General features: G+C 37.4%; 1 protein-coding gene across 8 annotated transcripts in view; it reads left to right on the plus strand.

The window, feature by feature from the left end:
- Window positions 1-19510, plus strand: part of LOC132183284 (NOL1/NOP2/sun family protein) — a 64314-nt gene extending 44804 nt beyond the window's left edge. For 2 of the 8 annotated variants that reach the window (XM_059596687.2, XM_088516895.1), the window contains 6 exons: window positions 635-872; window positions 8964-9181; window positions 14536-14636; window positions 15815-15896; window positions 16254-16315; window positions 16397-16724. In XM_059596687.2, the coding sequence (XP_059452670.2) occupies window positions 635-872; window positions 8964-9181; window positions 14536-14636; window positions 15815-15896; window positions 16254-16315; window positions 16397-16511 (816 nt within the window). In that variant the 3' untranslated portion in view covers window positions 16512-16724. The other 6 variants (XR_015912155.1, XR_015912156.1, XR_015912158.1 and 3 more) reach the window with 6 other exon arrangements.
- Window positions 19511-23846: the final 4336 nt, after the last annotated feature.

The following is a 23846-nucleotide window of genomic DNA, read 5'->3' on the forward strand; positions in this document are numbered from 1 at the left end:
CAGCTGCTTGCTTTGATTCTGGTCTTGGTGCTTACCACACCAAACCAAATTCAAAATCTTGGCTTTCCTTATCCTTTGTGCTTTATAAAAGGTAATACTGGTTCTTCGGCTAAACTTTAATGTGACCAATATGAACAAGCAAAACAACAATAAAATTTTCTTTTTATAAGGAATCTTCCATTGGCTATGTATCCAATGCCATAGAGCCAAATATCAATCTGGTTTCATGACCAGATTAAAGTGCGCTGAAAGGAGCATGTATGTTGTGTTTGCTAGCATTGTGATAAGATAGCAAGCCTTTCATCAGGGCACTTGCATTTGATTGTATTCAGGGGTTTTCATGGCTCTGGTAGAATATATGATAGAATAAATACATGGGTCCTTAAAGGAGGATAAGAAGCACGGTTTTCATTATATTATAACTGGGTTGCCTGCTTTCCAAAAAATAAATTGGTTTTCTTTGCGATTCTTGCTGATTGATAAACTTAGCTTGCTCCTTTGTATTAGCAGTGTCAAAATGATATTCAGTCGTTTTAAGGAAGGAAGTTTTACCTTTCTTTTTTTTTTTTATCCTTTTCAGTTTCATTGTTTTATGAATTTTAATTTCTTGCTTCTTTTGTTGTCAACTTAAAAGGTGCTGGATATTCAGAAATTGGCTGCTGAAATGGGTTTGAATTGTATAACCACATATAAGCTAGATGCTCTTAAAGCTGTTTGTCAAAGGAATGATTCCAATAGTACAACCGATCTCTGTTGTAGTAAGGAGGATGACGGTGTAACTAATCTAAATTCTGACATGCTGAGTTTACATGTGGAGAGAGAATCATCCATCACTACAAAAGAGATGAATGACAAGAGTCGCAAGGAAAATGGTAGGTAAATTTACATATACTTTGATATACTGAACTTATTGACTTGCAGAAAAGCATTAAAGGAACATTTAGCACCAGCTTTTGTTAAATATCTGAATCGGTTAGCATTTATTTGCTTGTTTGACTTGTAAACCTTGATATCTTGAGTTCATGTTCTTGAACCTTTTGAAATATAACAAACAGTACTTTTGAGTTGATTTGTTACAATTAACATGGTCACTATTATTATTTGTTGGATTAGGTTTTCACATATTATTTCAACTACTTTTTTAGGGGAATCTTTCATATTCATTCCTTGAAAAAAGATCAAGAGCATAAAACTCTTACGTCAGAGAGTGTAAAGCTCTGATAAATCATAACCAAAGCTATGGGATTACAACATCATAGAGTGAAACATAAAAATCTTAGAACCAAATCTTATCTATGACTTCAACATTCGCTAACCCATGTTCAAACTTCAGTTATAGAACAAATTTGCTATAGGCAGACTTAATCTAATACAAAAGGTAGTCCATATTCTCAACTTTTATTTTTTCGGCCAGAGGAGTAAAACCCTTACACCGAAACTAATCCTCCTCGACTCAAAGGCCAGGATAAAAACCTTTATCCCAAAGATCGCTCATGAAAGTAGATCTAAGGAGAAGTCAAACCCTTATTCAAAAAAATAACAAAAACACAATAAAAAAACCAGCAAACAACTACAACAACCGGGGTGTGGGAGGCGAAGTGCACTGGCCGGCGCGTGGTGGACGAGATGGAGCCGTTTTGCACCAATGCGCAGCTAAGGATCCGGGGAGCACGGTGGGCCAGCGTGTGGCTGAGCGAAACCAGTTGAGGAGACTAGATTTAGATTTAAAAAATTAGATCTAAAACCTAACCGATTCTGGGGAGGCGATGAGCGGCGCAACAAGGTGGAGGGCGAATGGAGGCAGCGCAACATAAGCAAAGAGATTGCTGGAACAACTAGATTTGTTGGAAAAACCAAAAAAATAAATTGAAAAAAAGAAAGAAAAAACAAGAAGGGGAGGGGGAGGAAAGAAGAGGGGAGTAGGGAGGAGGGGAAAGGAGGAGGGAGCACTCTTCCCCATAGGTTTTTTCTCTAGGAGAAAACCTAGGGCCGGCTGATATTATTTCAACTACTAATAAAGCAATGATGTCTGTGTTGTTTTCTTTTTGGTGTGATGAGATGGGTCTTTTTGGATGGCTATTTGTAGAATCTAAATTGTTTGAGTTTGCAATGGAAGGAGTCTCTGTTTTATTTGTTTTCTAAGTAGGGGCTTTATGTGTTTCGTTTCGTTGGGTAAAGCGACTGCGCATTGGTTGGTGGCAATTGTGGCGGATCTGCTTAATGTAGAGGTGACAAAAGAGTTTTTGAAGTCCTCCATAGTGGGCCCTAAAGCATTTACCACTCAATGGTGTGAGAACCAATTTGGTCGCTATTTGTTGATGGGGAATATGCGGTGGTGGGCGGTGCGGCTCCGTCATTATACCAAAGGGCCGAGAAGGTAAACGTAGGTACTATTGAGTGATTGAACTTCCAAAGACTGTAGCTTCCTTCGGTGTATTAGACAGTAGGGTGGAACGGGGCAAGTCCTCCTAGCCACCATCCAGCAGAGGTAACATAGAACCTTATTTAGGGACAGCTTTTCGTGGGGAAGTACCAACAAATATGGAGTTGCGTCCTTCGGTGACCAGGACGCTTGAGCTGGGGAAAGAGGTGGTGCAATGGTCGTACAAGGATCCTTGCGACCAATACTGACGAGGCAGGGGCGATGGTATGTACAACCAGCTGTCAGGGTGGAACAGGTGAGGTTAGCGCCAAGAATTGCACAGGTAAGAACTATCACATTGGATGCGTGGTAGAAGTGGAGAATGTTCCTTCTTGCTGTTGTTGTGATATGCGATCCTAGTTGGTGAATATGAAAGAGGAGTTGGACTGGATGGTTGATAGGTTGGATGTGGGCTGCCAGGCTGGGGTCATTTTGTGTTGGGATAAAGGAATAATTCCATTGAGCAGCTGGTGATTAATGGTACAATTTGTTCAGATAAGATTGGCATCAATTAACACATTGTGTAGTTCTATGATAGCTTGTCAGGTTGGATGGCCTCTTGTTTGATTTTATTGTTGGGGGGGATTTGTTGGAGAGACCTTTTGAGGATAATGAGGCCTTTGAGGTGGTGAAAGCCCTTAACCGTGACTAGGCTTTGGGTCCTAATACTTTATTATGGTTTCTTCCAAGCTTTTATCAGGCTTCACAGTGGGGCCTAGGAGTGGTGGTGCTATCAACATTTCTCACCCTTTGTTTATGGATGACACCTTGATATTCAATGAGGCAAAGCCAGATCTTCACAAGTTTCGTTGTTTGCTTTTGTGTTTTGAAGCGATTTCAGGTTTGAGGATTAATTTGGCAAAATTAGAGTTAGTTCTGGTTGACAATGTTATCAATGTCGAAGGACAGGCTAGTACTTTCGGCTGCAGGGTATCTTCTTTGTTTAAGGCCAAATCTATTTGGGATGCATTATTGAGAAGGTAAAGTGTCGTTTGGCTGGATGGAAGATGATGTACTTGTCAAAGGTTGGGAGAGTTACATTGATTAAGAGCATTTTGTCTAATATGCATAGTTCATTTCCCTTTTCCCCCTCCCAATTGGTGTGGCCAATCACATAGAGAAGTTGCAGCAGGATCTTTTGTGGGGTGGTGTGGGTGACGAGTTCAAATTTTATTTGGTTTTGTAAGGTGTGCACTTCGATATCTGAAGGAGGGTTGGGGGTTCGGAATTTACTTGTGTTCAATTTGACTCTTTTGAGGAAGTGACTTTGGTGCTTTGTTCAAGAGGCCTTTTGGAGGGTTGGTGTTGTTCAAATGAGGTCTATGGGTCGTATGGGATCAGGGCTTTGGAAAAATATTGGGAAGGTTTGGGAGGAGCTTTCTAGTGATACTAGATTTGAGATGGGTGACAGTTGCAAATTAGATTCTGGCATGATGTATGCTGTGGAGATTAAGCCCTAAAGATAGCCTTGTTTTAAGGAAGCTACAGTGGCAAACTATTTAGAGCTTTCTAGTACCTCACATCAGTTGGGTTCTTTCCAAGAGAGGGTTGTTTGATGTTAGATCATACTACATTGTTCTTGTTCTCCATGATTACTCATTTACCTAGGAGGAGTATTTGGCAGAATTAGGTTCACTTCAGAGTGGCATTCTTTACCTAGTTGGCCGCTTTAGAAAAGATCCTCACTATGAACAATTTAAGGAAGCAACATATCATTGCGGTTGAGTGGTGCTGTATGTGTAAAAAGAATGGGAAGTAAATCACTATTTGTCCCAAAATTTTAAGCTGATAGGAAAATGTAAATTTAATCACTTAATCATTACTTTTAACATCCTCTTCACATGTGGACTTAAACTCCCTTTTAATAGATGAGGCCCTACACGTGGAATATTTAATGGGAAAATTACAATTTACCCCTCAAAGTTTTGCGCCTTTTTTGATTTTACCTTTAATGTTTTAAAATTGACAATGTAACCCCATGATTTTTTTTTTTTTAAATTTTTTTTTTTTTTTGCAATGTGGCAATTCTGTTTACAAATTCCATCTTTTTGGATGGTAGGCAGGACACGTGCCACACACATCGCCTTTAAGCACAAATTTTCCAAAATTACCCTATGATATTTCGAAATTACCCAAAATGTCCCCATGATTTATTTATTTTTATTTTTAAAAAAAGCGGTGGCCAGCAACTACCCCTTGCCCCTGGGGTGGCTGCCGGCCACCCCCATTCTGGCCAGTTAGGGTGACTTGGTGACGTAGCAGAAGACTAAGGTAACCAATCAAATAGCAGCGTCTTTGATTCTACAAAGAGAAGTGTCTTCGTCTTGTACCCAAAAAGATAAAAATAAGCCCGCAGGTTAAAAGAAGGATAAAACTCCGCAGAGTATTTGAGAGAGAATTCTTTGATTTGATAATAATTCAATTGAGATGGCTCTCCTTTGTCTTCTTTGGTGCCTCTGGAAGGAAAGGAATGCGAGATGCTTCGAGGATGTGTCAAGGAATCTTGAGGACCTTATTCACTTCTTTTTGTACACTTTATTCACATGGACTGTAGGCTGGCTTGCTCCTTTAGTGATCAACTTTCCTGATTTTCTCTTTATGTTCTCTTCTTCTTTCTCCGCTACTTAGTCGCTCTCTTGTAAACTACTTGTGTACTTGGGTTGCGCCCCTTTGCGCTCTTTTAATGCATTATTACTTATCAAAAAAAATAATTCAATTGATTCCAAGTTTTACATAATAAGCAAGCATATTTATAGAAGAGAAATACTTGTAGAGAAAGTAAATCTAATCCTAGTAGAGAAAGTAAATCTAATCATAGTAGGAAAGTAAACATAATCCTAGTAGCAATAGTAAACCTAATCCTAATAAGGAAAGGAAAATAAAGTTGTAATAAAATAAAATAAAATCCTAATATAAAATTAACAATTAGCGGGAATCGTGACAATCTTTCCTTTTGTACTTCCATTGTTTAAGAACGGATAAAATTCTGATCAAGCGGCGCTCCTCCAATATTATTATTGATATTTTCCTTATTTTCTTTTTTTACCGAAAATATAGGTAAATATCGTCTTACATCAGACACCTCCACTTTAAAAAAACTCGTCCCCGAGTTTTCTTTGGGACATGGCACACGCAACTCGTCCGCAGAAATATAGTTGGAGATATCTACATAGATTTCACCAAGGCATGTTTTCTCATTTTCGTCCTTTTCCATTAAAATTCCCCCAACGATATCTTCATGGACGTCATCTTCAACTTCACCGTTATCTTCCAAAGGATCGCCAATTTTTGTGGTGATTGTGGTGAGTTGCACCTGTGGTGGAGGAGGTTGCATCTGTGGTGGAGGAGTTGCACTTGTGGTGGAAGAGGCGGTAGCTGTTCCTCCATTGACGTAGTCGTTGGAATCAATGATGGTGGCTGCACAAATGTTTTCTCTGACGGCAACTCCACTTCTTCAACGAACTTAACATCTTCACCATAATTAAAATTCTCTTCACAGGCGAAAGGCCAATTTGGAGAGTTATGAAGATGATTATGGACATGACGAAAGTGGCTTACGTCATCCTCACGGAATCGGTCAACATAGGGATACCGAACGGGTTCCCTTCGGATCCCATAGTCATCTGGTGGTAGGAATCGGGCATTGAGTAACCGCTTCATCTTGGGCCAAGATGTAACAGGTCTTTTCCCTTCCTTGGATCGAGAGAGCTTCAACCATTCCCACCAAGCGGATGCTCCACCTTTGAGCTTATAAGCCACCAACTTCACCTTCTTTTCTTCTGGAATACACATGTACTCAAAGAATCTTTCTACCTCCATTATCCAGTCAAGGTAATCTTCAATGTGAAGATAACCATTGAATGAAGGGAGATCGATATTCATCCGGTACTCCCGGGTGTCTCTGTGATTCCAATGGGCACGCATCTGCCTGCGTTCAAATGACTCGCACAATTGGAGCACCTCCTGTTGCATCATCTGCGCCGCCTGCCGGAACTCTTGGAATTCGGTTCCCCATGGAGCCTCTGATTGCTTGATGTATCGCTGGTAGTCGGATCTCGAAACATCTCTCTCACGAATGGCGTCGTTATAAAAGTTGTAGTATAAGTTGGCCATCGAATCCGGATAATGCTGGCTCGGATACCCCATGAATTTGGCTCTCGAAAGAGCCCCTCCCCTACAAGCGGCGTTGTTAGAGAAGTTTGTCACCGTTGCGTTGATTGGCCATGATTAGGATAAAGCCTGCTCTGATACCAACTGACGTAGTGGAAGACTAAGGTAACCAATCAAAAAGCAGCGTCCTTGATTCTGTAAGGAGAAGTGTCTTCGTCTTCTACCCAAAAAGATAAAAACAAGCCCGCAGGCTAAAAGAAGGATAAAACTCCGCAGAGTATTTGAGAGAGAATTCTTTGATTTGATAATAATTCAATTGATTCCAAGTCTTACATAATAAGCAAGCCTATTTATAGAAGAGAAATACTTGTAGAGAAAGTAAATCTAATCCTAGTAGAGAAAGTAAATCTAATCCTAGTAGGAAACTAAACATAATCCTAGTAGCAATAGTAAACCTAATCCTAATAAGGAAAGGAAAATGAAGTTCTAATAAAATAAAATAAAATCCTAATATAAAATTAACAATTAGCGGGAATCGTGACAATCTTTCCTTTTGTACTTCCATTGTTTAAGAACGGATAAAATTCTGATTAAGCGGCGCTCCTCCAATATTATTATTAATATTTTCCTTATTGTCTTTTTTACCGAAAATGTACGTAAATATTGTCCTACATCACTTGGCCAACCCCTTGGCCCAAATGGGGGTGGTCGAATCACCTCAAAACCCATTGGGGGTGGTTTCGATCACCCCCATTTGGGCCAAGGGGGTGGCCGGCCACCCCCATTAGGCCATTGGGGTGGCTCGTGACCCCCCCTTGGCCTAAATGGGGGGGGCTTGCTACCCCCATTTCGGCTAGTTGGGGGTGGCCTTGTCCCAAATGGGGGTGGTTGAGCCACCCCAAATGGCGGCCAACCTTTTTGTTTTATTTTTTTATTTTTAAAAGAAAAGTAAGGACATTTTAGACTTTTCACATGCTAAAAAATCACATGAGATGCATGTGACCTCCAAACCGTCAAAAAAGACGGAATCTATCAATGGAATGGCCACATTGGGAAAAAAAAAACTTTGTGGGAGTATATTGTCAATTTTTAAACATTAGAAGTAGAATAAAAAAAGGCACACAACCTCGGGTGGGGTGGGGGGGGAAGGGTGGTAAACTGTAATTTTTTCATATTTAATTGATATTGGGAGGTAAATGATAGAATCAAGGTTTGAATCCAGAACTTTTGGCTCTGATACCATAATAGGTTTGGTGTTTGTGCAGTGCTGCTTACCTCAACCGGTACAACAGTGTTGTATATACTTGAGTTACAAAACAATTCTAACTTAAACTCTATAATAGTAATACACGTTAAACCCTAGATGAGCACTAGAGTCCTATTATGAGTGTTCTTCTATTGACACTTGATGTTTATCTTCCTTGTCTAATAAGTGGATCTCTACTGTATGAGTTTGAATTGGTCTAATAAGTGGATCATCTTCTACTTCACTATGAGATTGCTAGTGTTAGACTTGTTTGCTAACCCTTCTCTTTTTTCTTTTCTTTTCTACCCAATTTTTCTAGCAAAACATTAACAAAAAACTCAAAAAATCTCACTTTTATGTCACATCAAAATATTTTTTCAGCCAAAACACAAAAAACACCTCTTAAAAAGAGTTATTAAATGCCACCACTATCTTTAGTAGTAAAGGCTGGCTTAGGCTATGCCTAGGCGGGGTGGTATATCTCTTTGCTTGTTGGGGAGCGCTAGGTGGTAGGTTTTAGCTTGATGCTGTTTGGAAGATGATACTGCCCTACCTTATATGGTGTCTTTGGAGCGAATGAAACGATTGGAGCTTTGAAAACCGTGAGAGGCATTAGTGGATGTAAAAGCTTTATTCTTTAAGATTCTTTTTCATTCGGCTGTTGCCTTAGATTTTAATATTTCGAGCGATTATGTTTTTTTAGATCTTTTTTCTGCTTCTAGCTGGGTGTCTCTATTGTATACTTCCTGTTGTGCTTTTTAATGAATTCACAATTACTTCTAAAAAAAAACATGATCACTATGGCCAACTCTACCATGCATTTGTGGTCAGACTGTTGGTTGGATACAAATGACCATCCTTTATTCAATACCATAGCGGGGATAGCCTATGACCAGTTGGTTAGGGCAGATGTTTTCTAGTTTATTCCTTTTGAGTTGTTAAAACTTGACATAATGAATTATTATGGAGGGCCAAAAACATATGTGGAAGCATTGCAATCAAACACTTAAGTGGTATATGTTGCTTTGAATTATGATGTTAGAGTTTGGATTCTGCATATTATTAGAATGCATGTCCTGTATTTGTTTTCCTTTTGTGTATTGTTGCCATGGTTATTTCCTCTTTGTTATGAACATGTAATGTTTAGTCAGTTATGAATTCATCTCTAATTAACTCGTATCCTAGATAGCAATTCCACTGAAAAAGCGAATGAGAGAACTTATGTTAGCAAAGCTGACATCAGGAAGAATATGAGAAGAATGCGGAATGGCCCAGGAAGAAGTCAGTCCAGTGGAGGTAGGGTTCAGAATTCGAAAGGTTTTTCTCCCAACAGTTTTGATAGAGTCCTTCTCGATGCTCCATGCTCTGCCCTTGGTTTGAGGCCTCGGCTGTTCGCTGGAGAGGTAGGAGAGTCCACTTCAGTCTTCGCTTCACTTATTTATTTATTTTTTATACCTATTCTGTATTTTGGCTAATTTAGTTTAGGTTTCCCTTTTTTGATGCTGAATAATTATATCCTGTTTCCAAATCACAGGCAGATGGTAGAATTATGATTAGGTGTGTAGTCTGGTTTAAGCAGTTGGTTGGAGAGTACTAATCCTTGGCTCAGCTGGTAATATTGTGGGGTGGGTATGAGATAGGCATTGTGTTCAAATCTACCAATCAAATGAAGAAAATAAAAAGGAAAAAGAGATGGAGAGGTTTTAAGTGTGACAGGAAGGTCTGTGTGAGAAGTCATGTTGACATTAGGCCTATTAAGCATACCCTGACATGGCTTTCAGATAGACACATTCGGCCCTGATCCTAATTTTCAGCTGTGGAAGATGGTGGCAGAGAAATATCAAAGAGTGTATTGTTCTTTATTACAAAAGGCTGGATTTAGAGTTGGTCCTTCATTGCATTTTATTATTATTATTATTATTATTTTTTTTTTAAAGTAATAACCATTCTTATTAAAAGCGTAAAGCGCCCTAAAGTACATAGGGAGTATACAGAAGGATAACCTAACTAGAAAAGGAAAAGTGAACTACGAAATCGTCATAACTAGTCGAAAACGGGGACAAATGTGCTACAGTCCATTAATACAAAGTACGAAAACAAGAGGATAAAATGTTCTCCAATAACCTCTCTAAATCCTCAAAGCACCTATTGTTCATTTCTTGCCATAAACACCAAAATAGACACGTAGGCACCATCTTCCAGACCACCACACTCCCCCGCCTCCCAGAAGGCCACCAACAAGCTAGCAAATCAACAACCTATCTAGGCATTACCCAGGCCATCCCAAAGCAACTAAAGATGGCATACCACAAAGCAGAAGCAGAAGCAACCTCATAATGAAGAAGGAGATGATCCACCATCTCCTTGCTTCTCTTGTACATGCAACACCTGTTTATCACAATGGCGTGACACTTCCTAAGATTATTCAAGGTCAGAATTTTGCCTAGAGCCGCCGACCAAACAAAAAAAGCAGATCTCGGAGGAGCTTGCGTCCGCCACACACTCTTCCAAGGAAAACTCCTACTCTCATAACAAGCCAGAATAAAAGAGGGCCTTACCTTGAATAGACCTCTTTTGGAAGAGATGCACCACAATCTATCTTCACACCCTCGTCTCACTCTGACTGAATGCAGCATCTGTAGAAAGGACACAAAGACTTCCAACTCCCAATCATGTGCCTCTTTAGTGAAATTCACATTCCACTGGTTTGAACCTCCTAACATCTCCATATTAGCCGCAACTGAAGCATTCTTCTCACAAGCAATTCCAAATAAAACTGGAAAGGCTACCTTGAGAGCCGTATCTCCACACCACAAGTCATGTCAAAAGCTAATCCTTGTCCCATCCTCCACCACATGTATAGTAAAGACTTTGAGAGTCTCCCACCCTTTCCAGATATTCTTCCACAGCCCCACCCCAAAAGCTCTTCTAGGCTCAAGAGAGCACCACCCTCCCCATAAGCTCCCATACTTTGAATCTACCGCCACTCTTCACCAAACATCTCTTTCAATCCCATAGCGCCACAGCCATTTCCCTAAAAGTGCACGGTTGAACACCAATAAATTCCTGATACCCAACCCTCCCTCCTTGATTGGAGTGCAATCCTTCTCCCAAATCACCAAGTGATACTTAAACTCTTTACCTATACCAGCCCGTAAAAATTTGCGTTGTAGCTTCTCGATGTACTTAGCAACACTCACCGGGATAGGAAAGAGAGACAAATAATAAGTGGGCAAATTAGCCAAGGTACTCTTGATAAGGGTGACCCTACCACCCTTCGATAAATACATCATTTTCCAGCTGGCCAATAGGTATTCTAGCTTCTCAATAACGCCATCCCAAATATGCTCGGCCTTATAAGAGGCTCCCAACGGAAGACCGAGATACTTCATTGGCAAAGATGCAACCCCGCATCCTAAAATCCCGGCAAACATACCCACTTGCTCCACATTCCTCACCGGAATTAAAACCGACTTAGCCAAGTTTACCTTCAACCCGAAGACAACTTCGAGCAACAAAAACACACTCCGTAGATAACGCAACTAGCTGGGCATAGCATTGCAAAAGATCAAGGTATCATCGGCAAACAGAAGATGTGAGAAAGAAGCATTACCAACTTTGAATCCTTCTAACAGTCCCCCGTGCTCCGCTGTTGAAATCATCTTGCTCAAAACTTCCATCACAAAGACAAACAGCAAAGGAGAATTGGGGTCCCCATGTCTCAATCTCTTGAAACTACTAAAAAAACCATTAGGGGTACCGTTAACCAGAATCGAAAACCACAACGAAGAAATGCAATGTTCTATCCAAGAGCACCATGTCCCCCCAAAACCACACCTCCTAAGCAACTATAGCAGAAAACCCCAATTCACATGATCATAAGCTTTTTCTAGATCCATCTTGCATGGTCCAAAAAATTGGCCTTGTTCTGCAACCCTTTGGGCGTCAAATCCAGCCCAACAATGAGGCCTTCAACCAGCCCAACTAAGGCCCGATCTAGCTCAGTCCGAAGAAGCCCCAAGTGAGCCTTCACTTAATCCTTCGTCTTCATCCTCAACGAGTCTGCCGCCAGAGACTTTACCACCAGCAAAGATGCCTCTAGAGGACTGTTTTTCGTCTTCGGCAAGATCTGCTGAACCTCCAAGTCGTAGCAATCCACTGCTAAGCGCAGCTCAACTCCGCCATGCTGCGCCTCAAAACAGGCCAACACCGGAAACACATTGAGGAGGCATGAGGCATGAAGACAGATGCTTCAACCCATCAACCCTTACTCGCTGCACATCCACGAAGGACTGTCTACAAATAGACCCATAATAAGCTCTCACTTCAACCTCAAAATGCTTCCCGGCAAAGATGGAAACTCAGAGGCTACGGATCCAACCTTTTCGCCCTAATACGCCAGCATCTGTCTCATCTTACCCACGAAAAGACGCTAGCCCCACCCATTTCGGCCCTCTGGAATCCAAGTAATCCCTTTCCGACCACCCTTGGCATAAACTGCCACTTCCAAGAATCTACCTGCCTTGTTACCACCCCCATGAACCATTAGCACTTTCTCATCCTCACGAAAATACTTGACTGTATCTTCAGAAACGCCTCTTCCACCATTGCCACCAACCGGACAGAACTTTGAAGATCCACAATGATGACCCTAATGAAGCCCTTCCTCCTTTCCTCTAACCAAAGATCAGAGGACCCTTCCTTTGCTATAAAGCAGAATGCTTTTGCTTCAACGGAGAAACGACGTTCCATTACTACCACACTCAACGTAAATTTTAACAAATCTGAAAGGTCTAAATAAGAAATGGGAATACTGCTGAAGCAGTACTTGAGCAATGTTTTCATGCAAAGATCTCATGAATTAAATTATGAGGGGACTTCCTAGAAACGTTAACTTCAGTGAAGATTCAATATTTCTCTCTCTAAATGGTCTATATAAGGCAAAATGGAATAATATTCTAAATGAAGCTACTATTATGGCGTCCGAACATCCTTTTCAATTAACACTCAAAACTAATGACCGCAACTCTCTTGCAACAGAAGAGTGAAGCAACAGATGATCCATTGACTCACCACAAGGTTTGCACTTCCTGCACCACTTCAATATAGTAATGCTCCTTTCGATGACTATCCACATAATCTTACTCAGTTCAGCTGTTTATACAAAAAAGCAACTTTTCTTGGAAATACACTTCCATTAAAAGTGCATACCTTTAAATCCTCCCAACGCAGCATAAAGTGAGCACACATCAAGTTTACCTTTATAGTTTGGCCACAATATCTTACTGTCACAGCAATTAATGGAAGATTAGAATATTAAGTTAAAAACAGATTCAACAAATTCTAGATTGGGTAGTTCCCAATCTTGGCCTGTGTCTACATTCATAGGGCATAAAGAAGTTGTATAAGCATCCTCATCATCAACTTTGAAAAACAAATTGGAAATCAAGTTTTCTTAGGCTGCCTCCCCAGTAGTACATTTGCCAAAAAATGAATCCTTCTACCATCTCCTATCACAAACTTAATAATGCTAGCAAACAGCTTCCAACAACACTAAGGGCTTGTTATTATAGCTGTAGATGATGCAGAAATTGAGGTATTATTCAACATTTTGATTGCATGTAAGTTATTGTGTTATTTGCCATTTATTTTATGTTAGTTTTGGGTTCTCTGTGTAGTCGAGTTTTATTTATTGTTATTAGGAGAAACTTCACTTACTCTCTTTGAACTTACGCGCCTTTTGCAAACACCCCTCTAATATTCAAAGTCTTTCACTTTGGTGTATCGAACTTTGATTTCCTTCTACTTTTCCCCATTCATTAGGATTTTCTATTAAATCCTAACGGAGGGGTGTGAAATTACTAAAATATCCTTATTAAAAAAAAAAAAAAAAACTCTTGACCCCATGGGTTTACCGGTGGATCTAACCCACCTGTATTGTGACTTACGGGCCATATTATTATTATTATATATTAAAAAAAATTGACGGCTGGTGACTAGTGACCCGCCGTGGGTCACCGATCTCCTCTGCTTCTTCCTGCAGCAAAGCCCAAGCCCCTGCTTTTTATAACGCCATGCAATATTATCGTCCTTTTCTAAAAGTCGTCGAGAAATTGTATGGAAGTTGCCAACAAGACTTGGACCAATTTGTGTGGACTAGCTAGTTTATTGTTTCTGTGCATGAAGTTATGAACCTAGCTAGCAGCCATGACTGAATTCTTTGGAGGAAGCAGAGGCAGGAAGAAGGAGAAGAGGCAGTGGTGGTCTGACGAGTCTTCTTCATTGCCGAAGATGGAGGAAGGGTGACCCACTGGGGGTCAAAAAAAAAAAGTGCCCCACGGCCAAGTGACCCACCGGCCGGTCACAGAGGTGACCCATGGCGGGTCACAAAGTGACCCCCGGTCGGTCACTTGGCCGTGGGTAACTTCTTTTTATTTTTTATTTTTTATATTTTTATAATTTATAATGATTATAATAATAATTTTTTATTTATAAATAAGGGCAAATTTGAAATTTAAAAAAAAATTAGGAGTATAAAGGTCTTTTACCGTTTAATTTAACTACAATATTTAACGGTAGGAGGTATTTAGAACGAAACGAAAGTTCGATACACCAAAGTGAGAGACTTTAAATATTGAAGAGGTGTTTGCAAAAAGTGCGTAAGTTCATGGGGGGTAAGTGAAGTTTTCCCTTATTATTATTATTATTTTATTACTATTGATGGAGGAAATTTAATACACTACATTGTTCTTGCCAGGAAACAATTCAATCCTTAAGAAGCCATGCAAAGTATCAGAGAAAAATGTTTGACCAGGCTGTTCAATTAGCTCGCCCGGGAGGAGTCATTGTATATTCAACGTCAGTATGCATGTATTTTTTTATGGACAGTTTTTCTCAAAATTGGGCTAGAGGAATTTCTTCCAATCTAGTTATTAAACTGACATGTACAAAATGCATGTGATTCTTACTGACATTTTTCTAAATGTATTATATGAAAATCACATATATTTTGGACGCATGTTTGTTTAATAGACCGGGTTGGATGAAAACTTTGTCCTATTTTTATTCATTGTGTTAGGGGACCATATGTTGGCACATTTTTAAAGTGAAAATTTTTTCCTTATGATGATAGTAATCACAGCTGTATCATAAAAAAAAAAAAAATTGTGGAGGTTGAAGAGCAAGTTTGAGTCCACATGGGGATTAAAATATTAAATGTTTACATTTCGAATAAATAGCTGAGATGTAAGAGCATTTACAATTGAGGAGGCAAATTTTTATGCAAAATGGCTCCTTAAAACTCACTTTTATCTAGTTTAGCTAATGAATTTTTAAATGTCTCTGCATCCGATTAGTTATTTTTTTATTCTATTAAAATATTACTTTTTTACTTTTTATTGGGAAAAAATTTTGGGAAAAGTTATTTGGAAAAAGTGGGAAAAGTTTTAGGAAAAAGAGAAAACAAGTGAGAAATAATAAAAAAAAAAAAAAATGACTCCCTTGAAAAGTGTTGCTACATTTAGCATTTTTTTTTTTTTTTTGGCTCTTCCAATCAAATATCCATTTTGCATTTTTCTTGGCTAATCCAATGTAGGGTTTTTTACAAATCTGATTAGCCATTTTAGATAAAAGTAACATTTGGCTCTTTCATTGTGAATGCTCTAAGAGGCGGGTAGCTAACACTTCTTAATTATTTTCTTGTATCCCTCCATTATCTACGTAGATGTATTGGGGTAATTGTACGCTATATCTTAGTATGGTACGTTAATACACAATGCCGTAGTGTGATGGTTAAAGACTCTACAGTTACTATGTTTAGAGTTGTGGTTCACCTTTCCTGCCCTAAATCCATTCTCAGTCCACTGTTTAGGTACATGACTATTTGCACGGGATTCACATAGTGATTTATTAGTGTCAAATGCATTGCTGTATGAACGACACAGAGTGTATTTTGCTATTATTAGAGCAATTATGTTTATTGTATTTGTAACTCTTATCATGTCCAAAATGTTTACACTGTTGTTTTGAATTGTTAGGTGTACGATTAATCCCGGTGAGAATGAAGCATTGGTACGATATGCTTTGGATAAATATAAATTTCTCTCCTTGGTGCAACAGGTTAGATGCCAAATTCTACTTTCATTTGTAATGACTCAAGTTTGATCTGCTGGTTGTAAAATTGACAAATATATTTATGGGAGAAAGATGACACTGATTTTTCAATCCCTGGCAAAAGGTTTGGTGCCATGAGACTACACCAACATTCTTAGTACCATTGGTTTAAACTTGAAAAATATAGTACTCCCATTGCATTAGAATTTCTAGTTCAAACCATAATATTATTGTTAGGTAGGTGACTGGCATTTTCTAGAATTACAGCTTCTATGTGTGATGTTTGTTTCTTGAACTATGTTCTTTTGAAATGTTGTTGTCTTGCTGTTCATTGTTTTGATTGTGATTTTGTGGTACTCTCAGCATCCAAGCATTGGAGGACCTGGCCTTGTTGGCCATTGTGAATTTTCTGATGGATATATTGAGTAAGTACACTTTTCCGGTCGTATTGCACTGCATCTACATTTTTAACAATCCGTATAACTAGTTGCAATGGTTGACTACAGGGAGTGGCTAAGACCAGGTGAGGAAAAACTCGTGCAGAGGTTTGATCCATCATCTCCACTCGATACGATCGGGTTTTTCATTGCCAAGTTTTTTGTTGGCTCCAAAGACTGCTGACTTTGGAAAACTCTGCAACTTCGTGAGATCATAAACAGTTAAGGGTATGAAGTTTTCTCTCAAGTCAGACCTCATCAAATCGGTATGTCGAGGCTATATATGGTTTATTTTATCGTAACACAACATAATTTTGGCTTGCCAGTTGTTTTCGGGACTTGTACATGATTAAGTTTTTGGGGATCCTTTGCTTAGTACAGTTATTTCCTATGTTTCTTTTAGGACTAAATATTGTCGAGTACAAATGAAAAACTTCAAAAACATCAAGTGCTTGCCGGAAGTATGGATTATAATTTTTTTTTTTAACTTGAAACGTGAAAGGGTATCTAAACGACCTTGCCTGAGGTTCATGCATTTCATTTTGTAGGTTTCCTCTCAGCTAACTCTCCTTGAGTCGACCTTGCATCATCCTTGCTCTGTTGAAGTCTTCACTGTGTTGCTTGCTAATCTAAATAGAATAGGATTCTCACCCTTCCAAATGAAATGGATATTATTCATTTTATGGCCAGGATTTAACGAGTGTACTTGATGTCAATGTTGACATGCTGTTTTATGAAATTTAAATAATGTGATATCATGTACACCGTTAGATGCACATACTTTAAATCCTGACCATGAAATGGAGAGGATCTTTGTCCAATTTAAATGATTGTGGAGGGCTAGGAATGATAATTACCCACGATTGAGGGAATGTCCCAGCAAATTAATTTTAAATAACTAAAAGATCTTATTATTATTATTTTTTTATTTTATTTTTTGTCGGAAGAGGGATTTATTGGCTTAGAAGAAAACAATTATACAATGAGTAATGCTTCTCTATGTTCTCCTAAAATTAATGTAACTTTTAAAATTACAATTTGATCAAAATTTAATAGTGATTTATTATAAATTACAAGAAAAAAAATGGGTCTTACATTTAACATTACTCGTTATAGAATAGTGCATGTCATACACATTACATGGACCTAGCATAAACCAAAAAATGTTCATTTAAGACAATGGAACTCGGTGAACAGTTGTGTAGTTGAATTAATTAAATATGAGCTGTGAACTGTTGATGTTGCATCAACCTCCACTTCGAAGATATTAATTTCACTGAAATCCCCAAGTACTCCTACTCTACTATATCATTTTGTTTCTACACGCCAAAATAAACTTGATTGGATTAAGATTCTGAGTCCTATAGCATTTTACTAGGCAGATTGCTTTGACCATGGATTTGGAATTCATGGAATTCAATGGTTGAAATTTTACCATATCAGTGGTTATCAATAGTTATCATTTTATCAACTGCTATCAATAGTTATTACTTACCATATTCATTCATACTTTGGAAGAGGGTTGGCAAAACGGGTTGGCAGGTACCCGTGCTGACCCGTGACTCGTTTAGGGTACTCAGACATGACTCGTTGAGCTAACGGGTCAGCCTCACCAAACCCAACACGACAATTTTCACAGGTCACCCAACACAACCCGTGAAACCCGTTAAAAATAGTACAGGACCGGTTTAACCGGTTTAGCTTAGAAATGATTTTTTTTTTTAAAAAAAAAAAAAAAAATGAAAGTGATGTGGCTGGCTGGCATTCACAAATCTGAAATAATAATAGTTTTAGGTTTAATTGTCTATTCAAATAGACATTCATCTCTTGAAATTAAGCTTCTAGCACCAAATCACTTATTAGGCTTAATTGTATAATCAAATAACCAAAAAAAACAAAAAAAACAAAAAAAAAGAAAAAAGCAAAAAAAAAATATATATTACAAGTACAAATTGGGTTTCCATATCTTTGGGTCATCTGGTACAAGTTCATCAAAACAGGTCCAAACTGTTGAGGTGTTTTTACGCTTGTTTGAGACCTTTTTTTTCGACTTCGTATGAATAGAAGGATCTTCTATTGTTTTTACTTCAACCACATCGTCATCAAATATAACCGAATCTTCGTTAATCACTTACACACATAATCGTTAGTAAGTTAGTTACAGATAACTTTAAGACTTCAAGTATGAATCAAATCAAATTCACGAATGTTACCATAAAACTAGAATTAAGTAAGCATTAATTCTTTGTCATTAATTCTTTCCGTTTGGTTGTTGACAAAGTTTTATTAACCACATTCAATATTATCCTTTCATGTAATTACATAAACCGCATTCTGTAAGAAAGTGAGTTATAGATATTTATGATCACATTCAGTAAACCACATTAGTGATGTATAAATTATCTATACATATTTATGATCACATTCTGTAAACCACATTATGTAAACCACTTTGTTTCATTCAATCTTTCTCTGAGTTTGGCTTCTAAGAAAGTAAGTGAACTGGGTAATCATTTTATCGTTTCTTTGCCAAAACAGAGAAAGGTTAATCAATTTTTTACCAAATCAGATTCAGTAAGGCAGATATTCCAGTTCATCAAAACAGGGTAATCATTTTATCGTTTCATTCAATATTATCATTGTTTTTTTTTTTTTTTGATGAATAAGTAATTTCATTAAGCTCAAAACTAACCAATCAACAACTCAACACCCCATTACAAGCCTTTATAAAAGGCCACAACCAAAAACAGCAAGAAGCCTACAACCCTCACTGGAGAAAACAACAAAACCCCAAAACAAAACTTAGTAGAATACCAGAACAGAACAAACCAGAAAATACATCTAATTAAGGAGTTCTGTAGGTAATTTCCAACTAGAACAAAGAAGAATATTATCATTTCTTTGCCAAGTTTCATTTTTATGCCCAATTTATACAGGAAATGAAAAATGATTTCAGAGCATGAGAGAGCAAGAGAGAGATACATATCGGATGCGACATCGGCGCTGAAGAGAAGAGAGAGAGAGCGGCAGAGTGCGACGTCGGCGGCACAGCAGAGAGGGGGAGAGCGGCAGGGTGCGAGGTCGGAAGCAAGCGGAGGGCGGGAGAGAGTGAGTCTGTGAGAGGGAGAGAAACCGAGAAAGAGAGGAAAATCAATGGAGAAGAAGAGGGGCGGTGCAACGTGAAAGAAGAGGAAAAATGATTTAGGTTTAGGAAATTAGGTCCTCTGTCCTTTCCTTCAGTTTTTTTTTTTTTTTTAATATAATTGTGTCTGGTGGGTCACCCACGGGTGACCCGTGACACGACCCGCCAGACACGAAATAAATGGGTCGCCAAACCCGTTTAAGGTAAACTCAAATCCGCTAATTTCGTGTCGTGTTCGAGTTGGGTTGTGTCAAAATTGCTAACCCTATTTGGAAGCCATCGAGCTGAGATGATAAAATTTCAACCATTCAATTCTAACCCAACGGTTAAGATTTGAAGAAATATACTTAGTAAAATATTCTAAGAATCCTAGAGAACCCTTATCCAACATCCAGTTCTATTCGTATATTACCATTTCAATTATGTCTCATTTTGTTCCTATGTATCAAACGTGAGCCATTTTCAAGAATCCGACTTGATCAAAATTTAATAGCTTGGATTTTTAACCTCATATATTCTAGTTAACTATGCTCTTAAACACAACTACATATATTCTCTTATTTACAAAAAAGAAAACAATCACTATATTATCTTGGTATGGGAGTTGAACACAGATGAGATGATAAAAAGATGAACAAACCAAGGTTTTATTCTCTCTTTATTGTGCAATAGATCACACAAGAACACCAAAGCATCTGCGAAGAAATTCACTTACGGAAGATGAAAAAAAAAAAAAAAAAGTGAAGAGAAACCAACCTAAAACCTAACGCCCAGTTGGCAAAATTTTCCTCACTTTTTCTTTTTTTTTTTTTTTTTCCTTTTTTGGCGCCTCGAACAAAGAAGAAAAGAAGCTCACCTCCGAAATTTATATGTACGGAAGCTTTATTGATTATTGAAAAGAAGATTCAATAAGCCGGGCTCTTGCGTAGTGATGTGAACCAACTAGTAACAAAATATGTGAACCAACTAGTTACTTCGAGAGAGCTGTTATCTCCAATGACTACTTTGAGGGTGTCTTGAACTTCAAAACACAGTCAACTGTATTCTAAAATAATAACCATCTTATACTTTGTTATTGATAGTTCTCCTTTAAATAGAGAAACAATATACTATTGATTACATCATAGACCAATTAGGTCTTGACTTGGACAACTCTAATAAGGAAATAATCTAACTATTTATTAGATTATAAAATCTACAGAGATATATTCCTTATTAGACTCTAACACGACATTGGACAATATAAAATAATATAAAATAATTATAATCATATCATGTAGTAAAACAATTAAAGCCACATTTGCCAAATCTCTGCCTTGGCTTTAATTTCATTAAACTCGACAATGTGAATATTCTTAAGATGTCTCTGCCAAAGCTCCTAAGGGAAATCACAATCAACAAGTACCATAGAAGTTCAAGTTTAATCATTTATTGAACTTGAGCATAGAACATGGTTCATTCATAACATCACACATATCTACGAGTTCTATTGGGTATAAAGCCTTTTTAGCTAACTCAGTCTCATGTAGACCCATTTGCATTTTGAACAATTCTACCAACTCCCAAGTTTTACTTTTCTATAGTGACTCCACTCTTTTGGCATAACATTTTGAACACACGATGAATCTCCACTATCAGCTACTATAACAAAAGAAAGCATATCCTCAAATCCATACTTTTTTGGTGCTTTTCGATCAAATTTTTATTTTTATTTTTATTTATTTATTTATTTTGTATATTTTGCTAAAGAATAAGACCCTTCTTAGTATTGTGAGTCTCTAGATAAGTTTCATAATTACCCTTATACATGGGTGAACTTTGATCATCAAACTCCACCTCCACGACTAGTTTCCCGGTTTGGCTTCACTTTTTCTTAACACATAGGCTTCATCAAAAACCACATCTCCTACTAATAATTTTCTTTTTTAAAATTTGACCCCATAGCTTAGCGCACTTTACACCATTCTTGATGCTAAGAAGTATATATTTTCTTGATTTTGGATCTAATTTCAATTATTCTCCACTTTGCATGTGAACATATACAAGACAATCAAATATTTTCAAAATTAATAGTCAACTATTTTACCTATACATTCCACTGGAACCTAGAAATCAATCGTTGCAGAAGAAGATTAGTTTGTGGTGAAGCATGCATAATTAATTGCCTCAGCCCAAAAACGTTTTGACAATCTAGAATTCAACCCTATGCATCTTGGTTTTTCCAGCAATGTTCCATTTATCAATCCAGCAACTTCCTTATGTTGTAGAGTCCATTTAAGTATGAAGTGACGAGTAATGCCTCTTGTTTTACAAAATTCCAAAAATTCATTGCGGGATATAAAATACTTCACTCTTTTTTTTTTTGGTCAGTCTGATTTTCTTCCTATGCTTTTCACTACTTGAAGATGGTGAAAACCTCTAACTTGTGCTTCAAAAAAAAAAAAAAAAAAAAAAAAAAAAAAAAAACCAGACATTTCTTGAAATATTATAAATAAAACTGATAAAATAATATGCACCTCCAATTGAAGATATTGTCAATGGTCCTCAAGTATCTGAATAAACATAATCGAGAACACTTTTGCTTGTATGAGATACCACCTTAAAGCCAGCTCTTCATTGTTTTCATACACAATATTTGCATGATTTCATGCCTTTTGGAAAATTTCGCTTGTAAAACTTAAACATACCACACTCGCCTAAATGGCCAAGCCGCATATGCCACAAAACTGTATAATCAATATATGACTACCGAAGTAAATGCTATAATTTCAACCGTGTTCCTGAGTAACTTATAAAATTAACAATTTTTTTTTTTTCCTGTCATTAGCACCAAAGCATGTTTAGTTATTACCATAACTTCAACTTTGGCTAAATAACCATAGCCCAAAGAATCTAATGTGCCTAAAGAAATCATATTTTTGTTAAGTTTTGGAACATATCTAACACTAGTAAGAGTCCTCACAACCCCATCAAACATTCTGGCTTTAAAGGATCTATTCCAATTGTCTTACACATAGCATCATTACCCACCAGAACAATATCAACATTATAGGATTTAAATGTCTAAAACCACTACCTATTCAAACACGTGATATGAGCAAGCAGAATCCCCAAAAATCTATAAGAGAATATGTACCTAAAGAAACTGAGAGAAGATTTGCTAACAGCATCCCCTATCTAGACAGGCGTGCTTGACTTCCCTTCAATAGGTCACACTATAGCTCACCTTATGTCTTCCTTCTTTCAACCCAATTGTCACCATCCCTTCATTCCCCCACAAATAGCCACACACTAGCCTTCGTTTATCCATAGAGTCATCGTATCAATCCTTTACTTTTTGATAGGGATAGGGACATAAAAATTAATTTTTGACATTTTCATTAATAAGAATGTTTTATTTTATGAAACTTGATGAATATAGCTCTTAGGTTACATTGTATATGATCTAGGTGTATTAATGAGATTAATACACAAAATATTTAATTACAAGTTCTTTGTAATTTATAAATATTAGTTCATAGTTGGTGATGAAATTTAGCATTTCATTTGATAAGACTATATCGTATCAATTAAGATGATATGTCTTGATCATAGAAGTGGAAACTTTTGCTTGATATGTTGGTGTGTTTGGAATACACTGAATTGGACTACCGTGAGTTATTATTCTGTAAACCTATCAACTGAATAACTAAACTCATGACTGCTAATAACATTAACTCTTAATCTGAAAAGGAATGTGAACTCATACGTGAAGTGCAGGTTATTGATGTATCTAGAAGTGAGATCTTGTATGGTCAAATCCTCAATACATTGGGTAATCATTTAGCATTATGGAAACACTAACCCTCAAGATGGAATCTATAATCTCTTTTGAGACGTGAAATATCCTATTGAGATAGATTTAATGAGAATTGATTATTCTGAGTCTTATGTTTGGACACTTTAGTAAGAATTTACTAAAATAAAATTACTCTATAGAATTTCATTCTAAGAGTATAAGAATAATTAAGAGATTCAAACAATTAAGAGGTAGAAGAAATGAAGTGACAAAATTAATTTGACTTTATTTCTCTACAAATATTTCATGGAGGGGTCAACTGTAATTTTTGATAGTAAGGGAGCTCTTTTATAATTAAATAAATTCTTGAGTGAAAGTATATTTTTATAGTGGAATAAACTATTATTAACGGTAACTTTGGGCTGTTTGGAATTCATATGTGAAATAATCACATCAATAGCAGTGCAAAAATCCCAAGGGTCGAACTCCATGATAAACATAGCACCAATTTTTTTAAAATAGAAAACATTATGTGTTTTCTAGAAAGAAATCGCATACCTTAATTATTAGGACTTCAAGAACGGTTTGGGTCTGTGTTT

This window comes from Corylus avellana, chromosome 5, assembly GCF_965113065.1.
Source record: "Corylus avellana chromosome 5, dhCorAvel1.hap1.2, whole genome shotgun sequence".
Classification (NCBI taxonomy): Eukaryota; Viridiplantae; Streptophyta; class Magnoliopsida; order Fagales; family Betulaceae; genus Corylus; species Corylus avellana.